We start from the raw sequence: 21073 nt of genomic DNA, 5'->3' as shown, positions 1-21073 counted from the left end.
TTCTGTGGTTTCAGTAATGCAGACAATAATATTTATTACAATAAAGCGGATAAAGTGTTTTGGATAGATTTCAAACAGTTTTCTTTGTTTAAAAGTATATTACTATATTTTATTTGGAAGACTGTACACACGTGAAGTAAAAATACAATTTACTAAACAATAACAATAATACAGGTGTTAATATTAACAATTCTAACAATGATCTAATTATATTACTTGTAATCACTCCCAACAACATGTCCCCTAATTTGTAATTGTGTGTGTTGTAAGGAAGGCGTCTCGGTTTAATTGAATGGCCAAATACGGCAAACGATTAAGAGATTTAAATTGGCATTCCGCATTTATGAGGTGGAGTATAAACCCATCAAGGCAGCTCCCATAGCCATCTGAAGCACGGGCTATACGACATTACAAAGAAGTGATGGACCGGGAGGGTGTGTACAGCGGTAAGAGAAGCAAGGACAATACATTATTTTGCAATATTTGGAGAATCCGTGACTGTGTAATGCAAGCAGCGCTTAACTCTAAAGAACCATTGGGCACATAGCTATTTGTATTGTGTGTGCCTATGTATCGTCAAACCACATGCAGTCTGTATGAAGGGTCCGCCGTGGCGCCACACTGAGAATCTATCATGTTTATGGTCGCATGCAGAAAAACTCAAAGTCAATGGTGTTTCTTTTTGAAAGCTTAGTACTAAGTATTCGTTCGCGTTTTATTTAGACGGTTCGCTTTAGTGTTTGCGCTGTCTTTACCCATGTGGTTGTGTATTTCTTCAGTGGCGTTCCAGTTTTTCCTGGAATAGTGAAACATTAAATTTTGTTGTGTTGCGAGATGAACGCTAGGTGTCCCCTGACATCCTGCAAATGCACGGTTTATGTATGAGATTCGATCTTTAAATTTGAAAACTGTATGCACACGCAAACGGGATGGAGATTTAACCGCTTTCCTTTAATCTAAAAACTGCTTGAGTTTGTATAGTGCTACAGCATGTCCAGGTGCCTTTGCAATAAAACCTGTGTACAAAGTAGGTGCTTGTTAAATGCTAATGGAAACTGATGAAGTTGCTCTTCTGTCTAGGTTCTCTTGCCACGTCTGCATCCTGGAGCACCCAAAGCCCCTCTCTGTCCAGCCTAGTGCTATCAGACCTGGACCAGGGCTTTGTCCAGCTGCAGGACCACAGTGCATCTGCCTCCTCCACCCTGGATCTTCAGCTGAGCAGCAGAGGGAGCAAGGCATCGCGCTCTGAAATTGTCAACGATTTCACAGAGAGGCTGGGAGAGGCTGAGGGGGGTGCCTGGAGCCTGTCCTCCCTCTGCCAATCTCCCAACATCTTGCTGCTTCCTCCCCATGGGCTTCACAATCTCTCCCTCCTAGCCTTGGAGCATGACCACAAGTTTGTGGGACCCCACTCTCTTGATAGCAAGGCCTCCACACCATGCCAGGGAGAGCACCCCCAGAGTTCCTCCACGGAGAGCTCTGCAGATCTCTCCTGCGTGGACCTCTCAGCCCTGCCACTAGCCTCCCAGCCCTTGTGGGAAGTCTCTTTGATCCAGCATTCCCAGGATCCTTGCTCCCCCTTGGAGTCGACCCAGCATGAGATGCCAGAGATCTTGGGGGAGGCACCAGCAAATGCGTCCTGGAGTCCTGGGGTAAAGACCACACCCTCCTCCTTTGCTGAAAGCCTGTCCCTGCACTGGGCCAGCATGAAGCCTCAAGTGAATGATGGTGGTTTGCGCTTCAGTTATGAGAACCAGCAATCCTGGAAGGAGATGATGGCCCTGGGCTGCCACATCCGACCTTTCACCTTCTCCCAGGCCTCCCCTCTCCCAGCTGGCTTGTACCCCTGCTCTGAAAGGAATGCTCCTGGCCTCAGTAAATGATTATTGCTGTCGTGCAGGTTGGTGGTTGTAATACAACTTTAAGGCATGCCCTAAAAGTATGTACAATACTTCTATCCATTTATGGGTGGAATTGCAAGGACCATTCTATATTTTGCCCCTTTTTTCACATGGGCTGTGAACATGGATGTTTTCCATGGGCCAGGATCACTGAAGGGATCAGAGCTCTGAAGAGACTGACTAATCTGTAGAGTACTATGGTACCTAATAGAAGCATCCAGGTTATAAAGTCCTCTGATGAAAACTTTTTGTTTTTAATAAATAAATATATTGTGTGAATACATGTGTGAAATAAAAGTGTTAACTTCCCATGCACTACTTTGGATTTATTTATTTTTTACATACAAGAGGTTCTTTTTTTTTTTATTTACATTTAAGATTTTTATACCAAAGCAAAAACACTTAACTTGTGCAGTTTAATTGCAAGAAAATCACAGATCATGGCCAGCCTTGCACATAATGTCAGCAATAGGGACTTGAATGTTTCCATCTTGCTGATCCGAGGTAATGCACTGTACATGTGCAGATTTATTAAATCTCTTCTCAAGGTTCCTGTAAAGAGACTGGGCATCTGAACAAACTACAACTAGTCCAGGATGTCTTGCAGCATATGGAGGGAATAGTGTAACGCATACATAGTGGATAGTATTTCTGCAAAAACACTTGATTTGATGAACAGGAAATCTATTACTTTACATATACATGCTACAAAATATGTTTCTGTACAAAGTGTGTGTAATGAGCCATTGCACAATGTTATACATTTAAGTAAAAAAACTAAACTCTAAATATATACATACAGAGACATAAATCTACAGTTTGAGGCCATGGCTTTTCCTGGAAAACAACCCCTCCCAGCTAATAGCTGCTACATTTTGAGGAGCAATGCTGACTCTCTCTGCAGTGTGTGGGTGGTTTTAAATGCACAATATTTTCCTTGATGATAAAATCGGTGGAAATAGATTCCATCATCACTTTTTTACGATATGTACATGTAAAGTATAAATACATGTCACAAAAATAAAGGGAAATAGCTAATACAAGTGTGCAGGGAAATGCACTTTTGATTTCAAAAGCAAACTCCGTTTATGAAAAGAGGGAACAAAGCCCCTTTTGCTGTTCAGTCTCAGCATGCCTAATTAGGGATGCAGTCTGTATGAAGAGTCAGCAGTGGAGCCACACCTCAAATCTCTGTTTCAGAAGGGAGAAAATCCTGCCTCAGTTGTATCAAAGTCACGGTCCTATGGGAGAGATAAAGGAATCCTTTTAAAAAAAAAATGTTCTTGCAGGAGCACAAAGTCCATTTACAGCAGTTTCAATAGTGTATGCATACTGGTTTTATTTTTTGAGGCATTAGATATTGTCGCTATTCCTGCATTACAAAATCAAAAGATCTTGAACCCACCTGATTTAGCTTCTTGAACTCCACGACCTGGAAGAAGATGTGCTCCAGGATGTGTTTGGCATCTCGCTGCTCTTTGTCGAGTTTGCTGGTCACTCCCAAGATGTCTCCACACTTCCGTACATAAAACTCCAGGTCATCATCAGTGCCTGAAGAGAGATGGGGTTTAATGGGGTTTAATATACAAGATCCCCGTTGGGTTCTTCTTAATCTGGGATGTGGAAAATGTCCACTGGTGGTTAAGATGAGACAACCAACTAAATTAAGAAAGAAATGTGGAAGAAGGGAAAGGAGGATTGATATTGCATTTCCATTGCCTGATGTCCTTCAGATTTGCCTAACAAGATCTTAGTATTATATTACCGTGGAAATCCGTTGCAATTGCACTGTTTAATGATGTGAACTCACACTTGTTTGAAAGCTGAGCGAGCCGGACCTTCTCTGAGGAGAAGTTCTCATCGAGGTCAAAGAGTTCAAGTTTCGGTGAGGGCAGCTCTCTGAAAGTGGGAGGGAAAACCTGCACAAACACAAACAAAAGCAGGTTGAGAAAGGAGCCGTATAGCAGCTGGGATTGTTTAAAAGCAAATACAAATGTTATGGGAGTCAATTCAGAACAGAGAAAACCAAAAGAACACCTTTTTACATACTTTATGAGAAAGATAGCAGCTAATGTCTTGTTATGCATGACAGCTGAAGCCCATCCCCAGGTCATCTGTTACTCACAGCAGGCTGCAGTGTGGGGAGAGGCGTCTCAAACTGCGGCTGAATCAGCTGGAGAGGCTCGTGCTTCACATGCAGCTGCTTGAAGGCTCTGCAAGAAACACACACAGGTTCAAGAGACAGGACACCACAGCACTCCCCACGTAGGCCACCAACTGACCTACAACTTGTCTACACAACTGCTGTCTTTTAAAAAAAGTGTAGCCTGACATTCATGAAATAATTAGTCCAGCCACAAACCTTGGCAGCTTCGTGACTTTTCATATGCAAGACCAGTTAGGGTTTTAGATGAGAAAATCAACCAGGTTAAACAAGGAATCAGGGGTCTAGTACTGACTTGATGACCTGCGGCAGCCCACTGGTATTCAGCGTGTAAAGCGACATGTCAAAGAGCGAGGTGAAGTCGCGTGGGTTCTCATCCCCCTCCTGCAGACACACCCGCAGCCTCTCTGACAGAAGCCCTGTGTTTGGTAGCATCGTGTAGTCTGAGATCTGGAGGAGACACAAAGAAATTCAGCACTCAACCTCTGCAAACTAGGAGTTACGACCAATTCCTTTTTTCTTTTCTAGTCAAAGCCTCCACTGGAGAGCATGGAGGGTTGCAACACATTTACTGTACTGTAAAGGGTATTTCTTCTCTTTAAAATGAACATTTTAAATATTACTTAGCACTTACGCACAATGTTAATTTACGCACGCTGAATAAATGCCCACTCATGCTACAGATCCAGGATGACAGATTAGATCTTGTGCTACTGGATTTTACAGACAAGTCCACTCACCTCAGGGTCTTCAGCATCAATCTGGTTCAGGCGAATCTCATTTGTAGTAAGCCACTGAAAAACGACATCCTGGGAAATACCGTGTAAAATTAAAAACACCATCAATAGTCTGCTGGACAAGGCTTTTTTTAATAGTACATTTTCTAAGATATCATATCTGACATCCAAATATCTACCCAGTTTTACAGCAAGGCTCAAGTGGAACGAAGGCACAAAGAGCTTAGGTTAAATGCAAGCTGAGCTCACAATGCTGATTTACTGTAAAGAATGCCCCTTTAAATGTGTGAAGGAACACACAGAGCTATTGAATACTGCAGAATTCAAACTCTCACCATTATTTTGCTGTTCTCCTCTTTGTCTAGGTACTGGTCACTAAACATGTGGCAGGACCCCAGTACTGCCAGCCTTCCTCCCTGCTGCAAGACACAACACGAAAATACAGTGTCATATTCAGACTTTCAATATCTGGTCTTGGTACAGTAATACTATATGTGTACAGGATTTTAAAAATTGTGAGAAACAATGAAAAGAAATGCTGGTAAGGATCTCCCCGTTACCTTGAGCTGGTAGAAGGCGAGCACAGGGCGGTTGAGTGGGAAGCAGACTGACCCTGTGGAGAGTACAGCTACAGCTGGCTTCATCACATTAAGAGTGGCTCCATAAGGGTACACAAAGGTAAGCGCCCTGGGGAGGTACAAAGATACAATATTGATACCATGCATGAGTTTCAATCTACCAACAGCCGATTCATCTTATAAAAAATACACGATTAAAGCAAGTGGTGGCACATACTGTTGATTTCCCACACAGCCCTCCTTGTCAATACATAGAATGTATTCTTTATTAACTAAATTAAGCCTTGCTTACAAATAAACATATTAGTTCTGGGATAGACTTTTGAATATTCAAAAAAACACTGTTTGAAATGTATTCTGAGAAAAATATTACCATGTTCCTATAACACTAGACTGATTAATAAATGATTGCATCAAAATATCATTAAAATAAGACGTCATACAAAAACCAATGCATAAATAAAATGTGAAACAACAAACATTCTACTGTACAAAAGAGCGGTTCTCTCTATAAATAATTAAGAAGTCAATCCTTGAAGAACTGCACCTACTGCGAGTTATTCCCACTGCTGTCATCGTCAATGATTCCGGTCACCAGTTTCCCAGCAGCACGGCTGACCTCTCTGGAGGTAAAAGCATGTTAATGTAATCATCTATCAGTAAAAGTCTATACAGTGGCTCTCAAACCACAAATTAGCAAACATTGTTATATTTAGCTAACCTACACATTTAAAAAACAAAGATAAAATATTCAGTATCTGAAGTTGGTATCCTTTAAAAAATACTTATGCAATGGTATTGTTCATTTTTTCACAAAATTCTGCATAAACACAAACTATACTACTGCTACAAATGTTGATGGGTAAACAAACTAAAAAGCATTTCAGTGGAAAGCTTCTGTATCAAACTTTTCATTGAACTAAATTCTCTAAGTTTACCTGTTTAAGACGCCATTGGATACAAGTGCTTCTTTTGGGTGAAAATATTTATAATACACATTCCTCACCACAGCATCTGCAAGGCAGAAAGAAGCTGTGAGCCCACGCACCCTGCAGAAATGTACAGTGAAACAAAACTATCCATACAATAACTACAAAGATACTAGGTTTTGGAAACCAAGCCTTCTAGCACAAAGCAAAGGGTGTATTAACTTGTAAAGACTCACCGTTGTTCACCATGATTCCAAACTCCTCAAGCAGAAAGTTGATGTTGGTGTCATACTTGAGCTCCCCACCTTCACCCAGCATGACCAGGATATCCCCACCGCTGTCCAGGTATCTCTTCAGCACCTCGAACTGAGACAAGCTACAGTGTGAACTGTATAGCAGTTGCACTGCATTACATGACCCGAGACAAACAGCACCACACGCTAACCTTAAGTATTTGGATACAGGGTATATGAATATAAATATCGATGGCCTAGCCGTGCCAGAACATTACCATTTGTTTTCTTCATGGGCAGAATTAACAGAGATGACCACAGAAGTCCCTAGGACACTGTTGCCAATCTTAAATTAATAAGGAGAAAACATATCTGTGCTGCACAATCCAGTGTTGAGCCTCTTACTTCAGCTGCAGTGAATTTGTCTCTGGGTCCGGCTGTGATCCACAGTTTCACTCCTCTCAGCTTCTCCTCCGAAATCTCTTCTTTAAAACTAAAGGGGGAAATGAAACCCAGAGTTACTGATTCGTTTAAACAGTGCAATCACTAGAGCTAAAACCTAGTTTACAAAAAGTACAAGGGAGTTTCAAAATTTGAGAATGACAGACATCCAAATTGATAAACATGTCTATACATTGACAGTACTGCAGTAACCAGCCACATCATCTGAAACTACAGTGTAAGAAGTCACACAGCTAGTTACTGAATTGTGATGTTCTGTCTTACATTTTATTTAGTTTCAATGTTTTAAGTTCTGACAAAAGCCAGGTAATGCAGGACCAGCCAAGCCCTGATAAGATGCCCACTCCTAGCCCTGCCAGGGTTGGGGCAAAGTCTGGAGGCAGTACCTCTGGATTTTCCAGTGCGTTTTCAGCTTCTTCTGCAGGGATTTGTAGCCGCTACTCGCTGTAAACATCTCCCGCTTAGAAGCGTTGAACACAATGGTGTTGCGCTGGTGCTTCTCCATGTTTTCCTGCAAAAGAGGCGAAGCTTGTCTGTGTTAAAGACATGTCAGAGAATAAAACTTAGAGATGTAGTATTACTGAACAGATGAACACACTTTGGTAAACGTTGATCTTTCGTTCTTCTTACATCTACATTAAATGCCAACTTTCTACTATATGTTGTTGTTTTTTTTTTTTATTTAATTATTGTTTGAGCGAAATATTTTGCTTGTGTTTTTAATTAAGTGTTCCCCCTAAAAATAAACAGTCACCTGCACGGGGTCATGTTGGCATGGAGAGATAAGGCAGATCGACTATTAAAAGTAACAGTTACACTACAGACAGACTGAGGCACACACACATACATGGAGTATATTATATTCATACATACTAAGAAAAACGGACAGCATATACTAAAATTAGAATGGGCAGAGATTACATGTATCTGTATGCTACTCTAAATCAATAACATTCAAAATGTTCGAGGGGAGAAGCTGACAAATTGCACAAATAGCTAACAGTACAAAAGACAATGCAATTTATTTCACATTTTAATTAAAGCGCGTTTATTAAAGGTATCGAATTGAATACGAACTATTGCTTTGAACACTTTTTTTATTTTGCAAATATGTTCTTTCTTTCCTTCCTCAAGCTTGAGACGCTTTTATAATATTAATCAAAGTTTATTTTAAGGAGCCCGACAGCCTTCGTTCGGACACTGCTTTCTCTTTACCTGTCTGTTGGTCACCATCTTCCACAGGCCTCTTCCAAATGCATTCTGGGAGCAAACAACAACTGCGGTAACCAAGGCCGCTTCCACCCTGACAACGGGGCATTCCATTCTAAATCAATAGGGGTGGTAGGATTATGGGATTCGCCAAATATGTTGGATAAAGACCAGGCGCTCCCCACAAAGCATTATTTTTCTCCAAGAAAGCGCCACTTGCTGGTTTGGAGTGTTATCATTCCACATTTTTCATAGTCCAGTACAGTACAACACAACACTAACATTGTATGTGATACTTATTAAATGTTTCCGTGTTTCCTAGTAATTACTAAAGCAAAAGCATTTTTGTCATGACTTATTGTACGTGACAACATTTTTTTTTTCAGAGCCTGAAGACAGCATGGACTCTACAAGTGTTTTTGCATCACACCATGATTCAGGTTTTATCAGAGATTCAGGCAGACACACACCCACTCAGCAGGTAGCCAGGCTGTGGACTCACATCATCAATCCCATGCTTGTTCTATGGCGTGCATGTGGCTCTATGGAAACCAGGCTCTGTGTTGTGGGGCATTTCTGTGTCATTTTTTCCCCCCCCCAGACCAAATGGGGCCAAGCTGGAAAACCACATCAGAAGTCATGTGACTTGAAACAGTGCTGCAGCTGCAACGGTTGAGCAGATCGCTATATAAACCCATGATGGAACCAATGTGAAGGCAGGTTTAAAACCAGGACTGCAAAAAATGGTTCTTTCAGCAGCGATGCCTGTAAACTGCAAGGAGCTAGAGCAGTATGAAGGGCTGAGTCACTCTGAGTCTGCTCTGGGCTCCTTTAAGAAGTCTCCAATACCCCTTGGTGTTAATCATTAACGTGTACTGTACTGCAGCAAGAAGCCTTCCGGACAATAAGAGGCATGCAACACAGCTATTAATAGTCAGCTTTATTAATTTTTAATCAAGTTGTACATAAGAGTAACTGCATAATGGCTAAATAATTCTTCTAAATCCCACCACCACCTCTAACACTGATTTCTTGCTTCATACAAATGTCCCTGGTACCATCAGTGGCTTTACACCCCTTGCTCTTTGGCCTGGAGTGCTGTCCGTGCTGCTCAGTGGTTCAGATGCCCACATTACCACACACCCCTGTCTGTTTTACATTGTTTTGCATCTGCTAGTTTCACACACACACACCCATTAGCACTAATCCTGGACTACCTTACCCAAGTTTACAGTAGTCCAACATTAGTTAATCACAGTCTGTGATACCAGCAGTTATATATGTCACAATATTTTTTATTTAACCTTTAGAAATTTTAAACAGTTGCCCTGCTAGAACTTCGAAATGCATTATAAAATTGATACATAGATAGGAAACTTAAGGTACAATTGTGCACACAGCGACTGAAGGAGACAGATAGATAGATACATAGAGATAGATAGATAGACAGATAGATAGATAGATAGATAGATATACATACAATAATAATAGATAGGTATGTCGTTGGCTCACTGTGATCAGCAATGGACTGGGTATGAAGTCTTTCATACCAGCTGGAAGTGATAGAAACTCTCTCCACCTAAAAGGGGGTTGAGGTTTGTGTGAATAAGTTCCAAAGGTCTCAGTCCAGTTCCTAATAGACAGTTTCTCTGACCTTAAAAGGAGATTAAAGCATTTGGCAGTGGTGCCGTGCCATGCCGTGCATATGGGAGAAGGGGATCTCATTACCAAGGCTCCCTTTGCTGTACCTGTTCTGTGGCTAAATAAAAATGTCCACGGCCATCAATCTAGAACTTTTCACAAGCACTGTATTCAACACTTCAGCCGTCAGAATCTGCCGTCTGATGTTTACGATCACATATTTACAGTAATCACTTCGTGTTCTATTATGCAAAGTTATAAATACAGAACAGGAATGAGAGTCCCTTATAAAACCATGATCCAAAAAAAAAAAAAAAAAAAACCCTTCAGCTCAGTGCCCTCTCCCCCACGAAGCTTCTTGCGGGATTACTGGCCTGCCTGGCTGACTCCTCTTCAGGGTGTTTAATTGGAAGAAAGTCTGAGCTCTGGTTTTAGAGGGGGAAGGCGTCGTCACTGGGGGCGTAGGAGAAGCCTTTGAAGGCATTGGAGACGCTGGAGGACAAGCCCGAGGTCAGATCAGGGGTGCGCCCCAAGGAATTCGGCACCGCCTCACTGGTGAACTCGGGGTCACAGTGTCGGAGGTCAGCCGGGCCGTTCTGGAAGAGAGGAGGGATTACAAGAAGTAGAAAGGCAGGTACACTATTCAAAACCACACAACCATGTTAAAAACTATTAATATAATACCCTTGACAACAGCAGCAGCTACTCACCACATTGGGGTTGTATGGTGGAGTGATTCTCTTGTGATACAGGTCGTCCCAGTTTATAGGCGAGAAAAACACATGGCTTTTAATCTCCAACTGAAAGGAATACAGATTTTCTTTAAAAAAATGAAAGTATTCATGTATTGAAGATGAATTTCCTAATGTAGGACAGGAAACTTGAGTCATTGAAATACAACATAATACCAACAACTCTTTCAGCACTAACTAAAAAAACACAAACACTACTTAAACGGTTTATTGAAACTGATGGCCATATTGAGAGAACACTTGAGTGTAACTGCTCATCACCCTTCATACATGGTGACCGGATATGGGGATGGTCTTTACATGAAGACACAAATGCATGATGACCTCATATGAGGATGCCACCCCTCCCCCCACATAAAGCAATGGAGAAAATAATTGAAAACATTTACAATTAAAAATGTAATGTGTCCAAAACCACACTTTAGGCACTTACACGCACTAATGTCATCCTTTTTGGATAATAAATAAATAAAATTAATAAAACAAGGAATAGTGCAAACTTTGAAATGGAGCAAAAAAATCTGGACGCAGAATGACTCACAAAGTCCGCAGTGGCCCCCAGGCGGTGGTGCTGGTCCTTCTGCAGGAGCCCCTTCAAGATGTCACAGGCCGCCACGGTCTTGCCCCCCCGGAGCTCCAGCTTTTTGTGCAGGATGTTGTCGTACATCTCTGTAACGTCACGACTGTAGAACGGGGGCTGGAACAGCGCACACACATACACAGCACTTTAACAGCCAGAAGGAATGTGTTATCGCATAGGCTTGCACTGCACTGGAAGTTCAATGTGTGTTACCAGCGAGTAAAGCTGAATGATGGTTAAGTGAGGATCCTTTAGCAGCAATGTGCATGCGGCCCGTTTCGAAGGGAAGTCTCAATTTGGACCAAAAAAAGGTGCTGGAAATTAGAGATCATTAGAGAAGCAGCAGTCCAAAATGGTGAACTCACCAGCCCATATAGCATCTCGTAGAGCACAGCGCCCAGACACCACCAGTCCACAGTGCGATCGTAGGGCTGCTTCTTCAACACTTCTGGGGCCAGATACTGTGGACACGAGATAAGGAGAAGACCCTCAGTTACACTCCCAACTCTGTCTTCTCCCATCAATCCCATCACTTTTTTTAAATGCCTAGTTAAATGTTTTTGAAGTTTGATGGACTGCAATTGTAATGACAAAGAATCGGTAGGTTCTTGTTTAGAGACCCTGCATGGAGAGGTTCGATATTATAACAAACAATTCTATTCCTACCATTTCGCAACTTGCTTGTGTGACAAAATATATAAAAGCACAATGTCTATGTAAGTTAATGAGCAGCGATGGGCTGAATGGTCTCCTCTTGTTCATAACTTCTCCCTTTGTTCTGAAGTTTGAAAGAACCCAGATCTCACCTCTGGAGTGCCACAGAAGGTGGAGGTGGTGGCTTTGGGGTCTATTCCTTCTTTACAGAGGCCAAAATCAGTCAGCACAATATGGCCCTGGAACACACAAGGGAAAAAAGCAATTCAAGAACCACCAAACAATTCAGTCACCTCCCATCGCTACAAAACTTGGGGCAGCCCAGCCAGCGGGTTCAAAAATTAAACAACGATTTTCCTGGTCAAGGTCTGTGCGAGGTTCAGAGACGTTAGGCACGATTTTTATTCCGTTTGAACCTGGCAAGGGCTTACCTGAGAATCCAGCAGGATGTTCTCTGGCTTTAGGTCTCTGAAACAGAAGTAAACCAGTGAGAAAACAGAAGGGAATACATACAACATGGAGCGACAGTTGTAAGGGAGGCAGCATGACCTAGTGGCTATAAAAGATGATAGACCGGAGGTCTGGTTGATCAATTAGCTAAAGAGGGGGTGGGCTCCAAACTCTGCTCCACTAAACAAATAGTGGAGAGTTTTAGATCCTGGCATTCATAGTTGCAATTACATGCAATTATGAATGCCAGCATCATTACTGAACCTCTATTGTTTTATATTGGATACATGACTAACAAGAACCTTAACGCAGGACTCACCTGTAGACAACATCGAGGGAGTGCAGGTAACCTATAGCGCTGGCAAGCTCTGCTGCGTAGAATCGTGCACGGGGCTCCAGGAAACATCGTTCCCTCTGCAGGTGAAAGAACAGCTGGGAGAGAAGGAAGAGTGACAGTGAGAGGCAGGAGAGGGCCATGCAAATCACCAGCTCCTGTTTTTAAGGTACTGCACGTGTGTTTTTCCTCTGTGTACATACCAAACAAAAAAAGCTGATGTGTGAACAAGCAATATGACTGAGATTAGTTTGTTTTTGTAAATTTCTTAGCACGACCACGACTCCCTCAAACAACTCTCCAAGGGTGCAAGACTGAAGTCTTCTAGTTGGGAGCGGTGCAGTGGGCCAAGGCTCCATGGACCCTGCGAGTGTTGGTACCATACCTCTCCTCCATTGACATAGTCCAGGACGAAGTAGAGCTTCTCTGGAGTCTGGAAGGAGTAGTGCAGCCCCACCAGGAACGGGTGCTTCAGGCTCTTCAGCAGCACACTGCGCTCAGCCATGATGTTCTTTTGCTGAAAACCATCACAAAAGCACTTTACTTTTTCAGCTCTAAAAAATTACGCCGGCAACTATGAACATCAGAATAACGCGGTCTCACCTCTTTCTTTTTTAGTACTGTTTTCTTCTGTAGGACTTTCACAGCATAAAACTTGCCGTCTGATTTGCGTTTCGCAAGCAGCACCTGGAGGAGAGTGCGAAGGTTTTGAAACGTATACACTGAACTGTACAAATTAAAATGCAAATGTCAATGAAAAATCTCAAGATTGGGAACTCGCCCCCTGGTGATTCCAATACCCTCTAGAATCTTAGTTTTGAGGTGACCAATTTTGTAATCAATAAAATTGGACAATTTGTGCAGCAACATCTACTACAGAAAAGGTTGGAAACTGGCACTATTCCTGCACCCACTCTTGGGTTTCAGAGATCCCCTTGTTTGTGTATTATTAAATGGCCAGGCACTAGGAGTAAGCTACTTAATCTGCACAGTAGGAATACGCCTCCCCAAGTCTCTAGCAATATAGTTCATGAGTAATTCTGAAACCCAGGACTGCATGCAACGCTACAGTTGTTACAGCTGGTGCAGTCCACATGGTGCACAAAGAGATGCCCTTCCAATGTAATTGTATTAAAAAAAGAAATGAACATACTTTTCCATAGCTCCCTTTTCCAATAACTGTCAAGAAGTCAAAGTCTGTAGGTTTGGCACTGAAAGAGGCAATGAAAAAAGATACAAGTAGTATGAAATAAGAACCCACACATTTCCAGTCTCTTGTCAATTTATGTTGTATTGCATTATTTTCAAGAATAAAAATAGCTGCTTATTCACTGTGCCTCTGTCAGTCAATTGCATTGGGAAGTAAAGGGTTACTGCACAAGTATACCACCATGAGTGCATCTTTCATACAATGAATAGCAAAGAATTCAAGGGATCGATTTATTTCCTTCTCTGTTTGGCCTTTAATTGAAATAATCATGGAAAGCTCTTATCTACCCTGACACTGCAAGGACACCAGCAGACAATGAAGTTAAACTAAACAAACAAGCCTGCATTTACTGTAGGCACGGACCCTGCTGTGGACGTCACTCTGAGGAAGATGCCATTGTTACAAGACACTGGCGCCAACGAAAACATGAGAAACACCTGCCAAAACACAGTCAACGGGGCATAGGATAACCATCTGCAAGTCGTTTCAATTATCCTGGCTCAGTCTCGGACAAGGAAGCACCTGCCAACCGAGCTGTCAGGTTGGCAGTCCTGCTCACCAAAACCGACTTTAAACAGAGTGTGTGCTACGCAGGTCGGGCATTTTGGAGTGGAGTTGTTTGTAAAAGCAGTGGGCGAGATTGTTTTAGTTGCCAGACTGCTAGAGGTCTGGGTATACACCTACCAGAGCAAGGTTACATTTGTCAGATGTTTATAGTAAATGTTGATGTATTTGAGGATGTTTAGATTGTTATGTTTACAAGTCAATTCAGACTTGTGTTTATTCTTCTTTTCGGAGACTGGAATGCATTTTCTTGCACGAGAGCCGTGTAGACATTGCAAATAAACCTCGAAACACAGTCCTGCTTTATTAATGGCTTTTTTTGGGGGTTAAATTAGTGTGTTTTGTTCATTTAAAATAGGGGTTAGCGTCCATGAAATCTTTCTCTGCTTATTCCACAGAGGGTTTGGAGTATTGTACAGTCTTATGTTTCATCATTATCTAACTTTAAACACAGCAACAACACAAGTAGAACTCCTCTGTTTGTATCCTGGGACACTATCACCCTTCATGTAAATGTGCTTTATTTTGCTCTTATCTGCCCCCTATTTTACTGCATTTAATCCTGTACTTCAGAATACTGTAATCTGCCAAGTGTTTAACCTGTAGTACTTTGTATTTAATCACATCCTGATGTAACTATCACTACTTAATCATATCCTGATGTAACTATCACTATTATCTGCTGTATTATTGAATTGTGGTTTGTCACACTTGTACTTTGCTTGAACAAAAGTTATTGTATTTCTTGCTCTTATTGTATTACTTGTATTGTAACACTTGAAATGTATTTGCTTACGATTGTAAGTCGCCCTGGATAAGGGCGTCTGCTAAGAAAATAAATAATAATAATAATAATAATAATAACAAAAAAAGGAAAGTTTAAAGTTGTGTAAACGAGGCGCACTGTCACGTAGTTTAGGCCACTTTCCTCAGTCTACTTAGAGGAGTAACCCGACATCAACGGAATGTCACCCGTGTCACACAAAACCACCTCTTGAAAGTAGAGCACTTACTTGGGATTGGCTGAGGGTCCCAGGTTAATATCGCTTGTGGTTGGTGACCGTGGCTGGAAGAGAAATGCATTGCCATTATGCAGAGTGACGCAGCTTTAGAGGGGTTGCTTATCACTGTGTAAAACGTAGGCACCTTTTGCAGAATTCAATATATTGCTGTCATTTAAAAAAAACACCCCTAAGGTAGGGCGTGGTAGACCAGGCATGTTAGAGGGGCAATACAGAGAGGTTTTCAATCTTCAGTGGTGTCAACTATCAGCCTTTCACAAGTCCACACCAACCAACAACAGAAAAACACACTTACCTGGTTATGGTTGGCCATGTTTTTTGTCCAATCCATTTCCAAAAGAGAGACGGCTTCAGAACTTAAAAAAAACCAAAATACAATAAAGAGCAGCCACACACCAATAGTGAAATGATCAGTGTTTGAGCTCTGTGATAGGAAACTTTATGGTCTTGTTACTGTGCTGAAGTAGTTGTTTGCAAAGCCAAATCCAGCTTTACATAACTTATGTAACACAAGCCACATGATTGTGTAAAGAACCTGGTTTATGTGGGGAGACTGGCTCCCATATCATTAACCCTTTATATACTGACTTCCGCTACAGAAATGCAACTAACAACAACAACACGCTTAAACTTACTAAGTGCATATCTTTTCTTTAGATTTCTTAACAATGTCCTGAATTGCGTCTTTCTTCTTCTTTATATACCCTATAAAATAAAAATAAAAATAAAATTCAATTAGAAGATGCATTTAATATTAATTTATAAGTAATACATGTGTTGAATATTCCTAACTGGAAATGTCAAGCTACATGCAGAAAAAAAAAACACCATTAACCTACTGTACACAATTGAACCCGCCTAGCACATTAAGGTCAGTCCGATACCGATACCTAACAACAGTACACAGTTATGAAAAAAACACAATGACACTGCAGTGCAGCGCGTGTTTAAACAGATAGGATTAAAAAGAAACCTGTCAGAATCTCAGCGGCTTGCAGCGGGCACGGGAAACAGCCGTTCAGCTCCATACTGTCAGTTTACTGTTTCCAAAACACCGCTCACAACAAACTATTGTATCAAGATTAGAGTCTAACCCCTATTTAATCTGGTAAAATAGACTCTAGCTCCGTCGTCAGAAAACTCATTCGGACGCAAAATCGACTGTTTGACTTATCATTAATTAATTACTTGACTAGTTTCCGCTTCATTAATGCTATTCAGCTGTAGGCAGTTTTTTTTTTTTTTTTTTATAAATAGACAGCTTTACAACCTTTCAGAAGGAACGCATAACTGTGCAAGAAGGTTGCAAAAGAAAGCTGTTAAACCCCATATATATATATATATATATATATATATATATATATATATATATATATATATATATATATATATATATACACACACACACTCTAGAAACACCACAACTGTGCAAATTAAAGCCATTCCCCCATATTTAGACCACTATAAATAGATTAGTAATAACATTATTTTTTAGTAATGATTACGTTAAGATTAGGGATATTTGGTTTTAAGTGAAAAGTTTGGGGCAACCAGTGAAATAAAACCAGTACAAACAAGTACTAGACTATTACAATGCAGATGTACTTTCAAAAATAATAAAAAGTATCGTACATTTGAAAGTGATAAGTCACATTGCATACCTGGGTGCAGAACAGCTTGAGTAGAACAATTCAAACTGTGCAATAAATGTTCAAACCAAATCCACGTCTCGGTTCCAGCACCGTAATGGCGAGCACGAGCCTACCGCTCCATCCCAGCTGTCCAGCTCGGTAACTACTGACTCCTCAACTACACCACATCACACGCTGTGACCGCCCTGCGCTTCTATTACTCAAGTCGTTTGGTTTTAAAGTTACAGATAATTATTACCTAATGCTGGGTCCTCTGCTTTATATGACAACATTTGTCAGCTGACAGCAAAATATTTACCAAAAAACAAAGCGAGACAGCGCGCGAGAGACAGTGTTCTTATACTGTAGGCTACTGTACTGTATGATACTAACCTGGGTGCAACCAGCAAGCACCACTCAAGACAACTTTTGTGTATCGTGCAAACTGCAGATTTAAATGAACATTTCAACATCAATTTAAAAAATGTTTCACAACTTTGCAAAGCCCCTGCAAATTTATCTTAAGCTGCAACCTTAAATCCAGCAGCTGAATTGCACCCTGTGGAATTATTGTGTCTTCAGGTGTATGTATTGCAGTCCTGCTTTTATTCTGTGTAAGTATGTAACTGTAACCCAGAGTACAAAATAAACTCATTGTATAGCAGGACCCCTACAACAAACAACAACGTGTCTATATTCTGTATTCTATAGAACTGGCAGAACCCTATATTTATAATATCACCCTGCACATTCCATATTGTATACTGCAGTAAAAGACAGTGTTTTTAACCATTACTGTAGAATACTATAGCATTCATTTATATGGAGGTGCCATATATTTGACACCTATTTCCTGCTACTTATCTCTCTCTCCCTCCCCCTCCCCCTATCACCTTGAAACAAGAAACCGACTGTAGATGTTGAAACTAAACTGGGTTACCTAGTCTGCTGTGAAGCAGACTGAGCAGAGCACTCTCTTATCCCTGATCCGCACCAACAATCTGAGCCTCACTGTTAACTTCATGGGAATCTACAGCTTTTTGCAAGCTTTGAGAAACACCTTGATGCTATCGACTTGGAAAAATCTTTTGCAATTGCTGCCTCAGCAATGTTCTGCTGTAGAAATGTCACCAAGCGATCTTCCACAGCATGCTACTTAACCCTCTCTGTGTATTCGCAGCCTGACCAGCATACTAGATAAGAAGCATGAGACTGGTCTGGTTTGAGAGCGCCAGACATGTTCGCTCTCCTTGGCAACCCAAGCTTGTTCCTGCTGAATCCACTAGAGGGAGCCAAGGAGTGTGATGCTGCCATCTAGGCAGAGCTGAGGGAAGCACTTCTTATGCCTTTTACGGCAAATTGAAATAAATGGTTACATTTTAGAAAGTAAAACAGTTTAATAGCAGATAGATGAAAAGTGACACAATATTTGTATGCACCATTACCTCAGACGGCTGACCTTGCCATCTATTACCACAGACATGTTTTTTGCTGAACAGAGTGGCTTCAGATAAAGAGATGCAGAATATGTACTGCGCAGGACACACACTCATGCAAACATGCATGCATGACACGCTGACACATGCAGGACCATGCACACAAATAAACCGCATAACAGCACGCTCAGACTTATAGAGTTACAAGGTTAGTAGAGTTAGTAGTTAGTAGAACTGGTGGTTTACCTCGCTCTTGTTTGTAGTGACCTGAGTTCAATGCCCTCTACCCACACGTGAAGTTTCTCCAGTGATGCAAACTCACTGAAAATGATAAGCGTCGATTCTTCACCTGTTGAATGCATGTATTGTATTGCTGGTATCAGCTGCTCCTGAATGTATCGAAAGTGGAAGTTCTGTAAAGGGTGTCTGTTTATCTTGTTTCACACAAACTTATCATCTGTTCCTCCAAGCGCTCAGCAGTCATTTTTAATTTCAAGCTTTTAAGGAGTCACATTAAACGTGTTTCGGCTGCTGTCTTCACCTGCGTGGTACTCTGTGGATACTGATGAAGGCACTAGCAGAAATGCCTGTCTATCTAACTCACCAATAAAATGCATTTTGTTTTACTACCCTTTGGTATGCAATAGAACCCTGATTAGCAGACAATAATACGCAAACACACCTGGATTTTCCCAGCTCAATAAAAAGGACTCAAAACCAACAGAACTTGTTTAAATCTTGCCAGTACCCTTTATAAATCCTTATAAAAGCATAGCAAAGAGTAATAACACATGGTAAGCATAGGTAAAACCCAGAGAGGTATGGTAATGCACATTACAAACCATGGCAAACGGTGGTAAACCATGTTAAATGCATCGTATAACTATAGGAAAAGAATAGGAAAACTGCAAAATTACAGTGCAAATTTACAATGGTAAAGGTAGTGCTTTTCACAAGCACAGTCAATGTGAAACACTCACCCCCTTTGCCTAGACGAGCCAGCACTGTGTATAATGTAATGTCTCTCAAGACAGACCCAGGTAATTCCTTTCTTGCATTGACACTCCTGCTCTGCTGTTCTGCACCACTAGTGCCCTCTAGTCAATACCTGCTGAAGGTCAGCTTGTTCTTAGCTAATACCTTAACTGCAGGTAAATCATTCACCATGGCATGCTAATCCTGAATCAACTGTATTTCATCCAGAACTACAAAACACTCACTGGTAGCAATACCAAAAGAAGCTTGGGAAATTTGGTGACAAACATTGAGAAGACATTGAGAAAGACCTCTAGTCAAAATGTTTGTTGAGAAATATATAACTCTGCTATATCCCTATGTGCCCTCATCTTTGCTTCAGAAGAATACAGATTCGTATTCTTGTCTGACCATGCCATTCTGTTACCTAGTCATTTATGTGCACTCCATCACTGTGGGGGTGCTGGTTAGTTTAGGGATAACTTGACAGGACCCAAAGATGGGCGCAATGCCAGGGACATTTAGTTTTGATTGCCTTCATTCTCTTGGTATTATTTTTTATGCTGTGCTCTGTTTCTGAGACTTTGTACCTTCTGTAGCTCAGTAAATTAAAACCAGACAGGTAGGTAAAGCACAAACACATACCGGTAAACAGCGAATTGAATGGTTTATCTGAGAGAACCACTCCCTCACACCCTCATAAACCCTGTTTCTGATAGGACTTATCTTTTGTTGTGGAAGGTCATTTTGTTGACAATTGGCAACCCTGTGCTGTTTACTCACTGCTGCTGGAGGGCCAGGGAGACCGATATGTAATGAACTATACAGTCAAATTCCACTGGGCTCTTCCCCAACAATATCTTCACAGGGATGGAAATAAGACTCCTAGTGCATAGCAGTTTCACCCATTCCAGGTTTTGCTAAGAGCTTGGGTGTGTCTTCTTAAACTCCCAGTAAAAACGGGAATGGATCCAAACTGCTACGCAATGGGAGTCCATCCCAGTCTTCAAATGCTGTAATCGTCGGAAATTATCTCTATATACAGTATGCACTGTGTAGATCGGTGGATTACAGATTGTGACACATAATATTAGTTTACATCCAGTTGATGTTAAAAAGCAACACAATTGAAAACAGCACAAGAACGTCCAATGCTGTGAGCACAGTTGGTGGTCTGGTAGTTGTGTGGTTGTGATGACTGTGGTAAGTGACCTTTGGGCAGGTCTCTCGATGCAGTCTGTGGCGGGGGGGTCATTCCAGGATTCTCGCTTTGTTTCAGTCTCATGGCCAGCGGTTGAGTGGTGCTGTTTGTATCCTGCTGGCGCTTGTGTTTTCTGGTAGTGGCTGGTTCTTTTGAAATCTGTTCCTGTCATTGTTTGCTTTGGTGGGTTGGAATTTTCGCCTATTTCCTTCTGTTAATGGAACACATGGTCAATTGTAGTCTGTTTTGTGTGACTTAGGTTTATGTAATTTAATGGCAAAATATTGTTTCTTTTTAGTTAAGAAACCCATTTCAAAGCTGTTACACATTTATTTTCAGTAAAGGGAATTTCTGTTAAGGTCATGCCTAATGGAACTTGAAAGGTTATTTGAGTGACTCAGCACTGTTCC

General features: G+C 41.3%; 3 protein-coding genes across 6 annotated transcripts; 1 reads left to right on the top strand and 2 right to left on the bottom strand.

Moving 5' to 3' along the window:
* The first annotated feature begins 339 nt into the window (after window positions 1–339).
* Window positions 340–2210, top strand: LOC117402693 (uncharacterized). The gene is made up of 2 exons (XM_034004117.3): window positions 340–446; window positions 1081–2210. The coding sequence occupies exons 1-2, from the start codon at window positions 422–424 to the stop codon at window positions 1881–1883; spliced, it is 828 nt and encodes a 275-aa protein (XP_033860008.1). The 5' UTR covers window positions 340–421; the 3' UTR covers window positions 1884–2210.
* Window positions 2143–8319, bottom strand: LOC117417950 (intraflagellar transport protein 52 homolog). Of its 2 annotated transcripts, none has more exons than XM_034030387.3 (14): window positions 8220–8319; window positions 7391–7515; window positions 6948–7035; window positions 6546–6675; window positions 6319–6394; window positions 5932–6003; window positions 5363–5489; window positions 5138–5221; window positions 4806–4874; window positions 4361–4515; window positions 4027–4114; window positions 3712–3820; window positions 3307–3452; window positions 2143–3142 (listed from the first exon to the last, which is right to left on the bottom strand). In XM_034030387.3, the coding sequence occupies exons 1-14, from the start codon at window positions 8235–8237 to the stop codon at window positions 3098–3100; spliced, it is 1332 nt and encodes a 443-aa protein (XP_033886278.3). In that variant the 5' UTR covers window positions 8238–8319; the 3' UTR covers window positions 2143–3097. The 2 variants fall into 2 exon arrangements, with proteins under 2 accessions (XP_033886278.3, XP_058846865.1); XM_058990882.1 differs by having other exon boundaries at window positions 7391–7537; window positions 8220–8311.
* An 819-nt stretch (window positions 8320–9138) lies between these two features.
* LOC117962430 (serine/threonine-protein kinase Sgk2-like) lies at window positions 9139–19762 on the bottom strand. Of its 3 annotated transcripts, XM_058990880.1 has the most exons (15): window positions 19468–19762; window positions 18734–18876; window positions 16056–16125; window positions 15716–15776; window positions 15412–15464; window positions 13778–13835; window positions 13228–13311; window positions 13010–13141; window positions 12610–12722; window positions 12272–12308; window positions 11993–12079; window positions 11552–11647; window positions 11148–11303; window positions 10565–10654; window positions 9139–10450 (listed from the first exon to the last, which is right to left on the bottom strand). In XM_058990880.1, exons 4-15 carry the CDS (start codon window positions 15749–15751, stop codon window positions 10286–10288), a joined length of 1107 nt encoding a protein of 368 aa, XP_058846863.1. In that variant the 5' UTR covers window positions 15752–15776; window positions 16056–16125; window positions 18734–18876; window positions 19468–19762; the 3' UTR covers window positions 9139–10285. The 3 variants fall into 3 exon arrangements, with proteins under 3 accessions (XP_058846863.1, XP_058846862.1, XP_058846861.1); XM_058990879.1 differs by lacking the exons at window positions 18734–18876; window positions 19468–19762 and adding an exon at window positions 17082–17301; XM_058990878.1 differs by lacking the exons at window positions 18734–18876; window positions 19468–19762 and adding an exon at window positions 16394–16588.
* Window positions 19763–21073: the final 1311 nt, after the last annotated feature.

The sequence above is a fragment of the Acipenser ruthenus genome, chromosome 18 (genome assembly GCF_902713425.1).
Source record: "Acipenser ruthenus chromosome 18, fAciRut3.2 maternal haplotype, whole genome shotgun sequence".
Taxonomy (NCBI): domain Eukaryota; kingdom Metazoa; phylum Chordata; class Actinopteri; order Acipenseriformes; family Acipenseridae; genus Acipenser; species Acipenser ruthenus.
The sequence above is the reverse complement of the archived record's forward strand: the minus strand, read 5'-3'. Positions and strand labels throughout refer to the sequence as shown.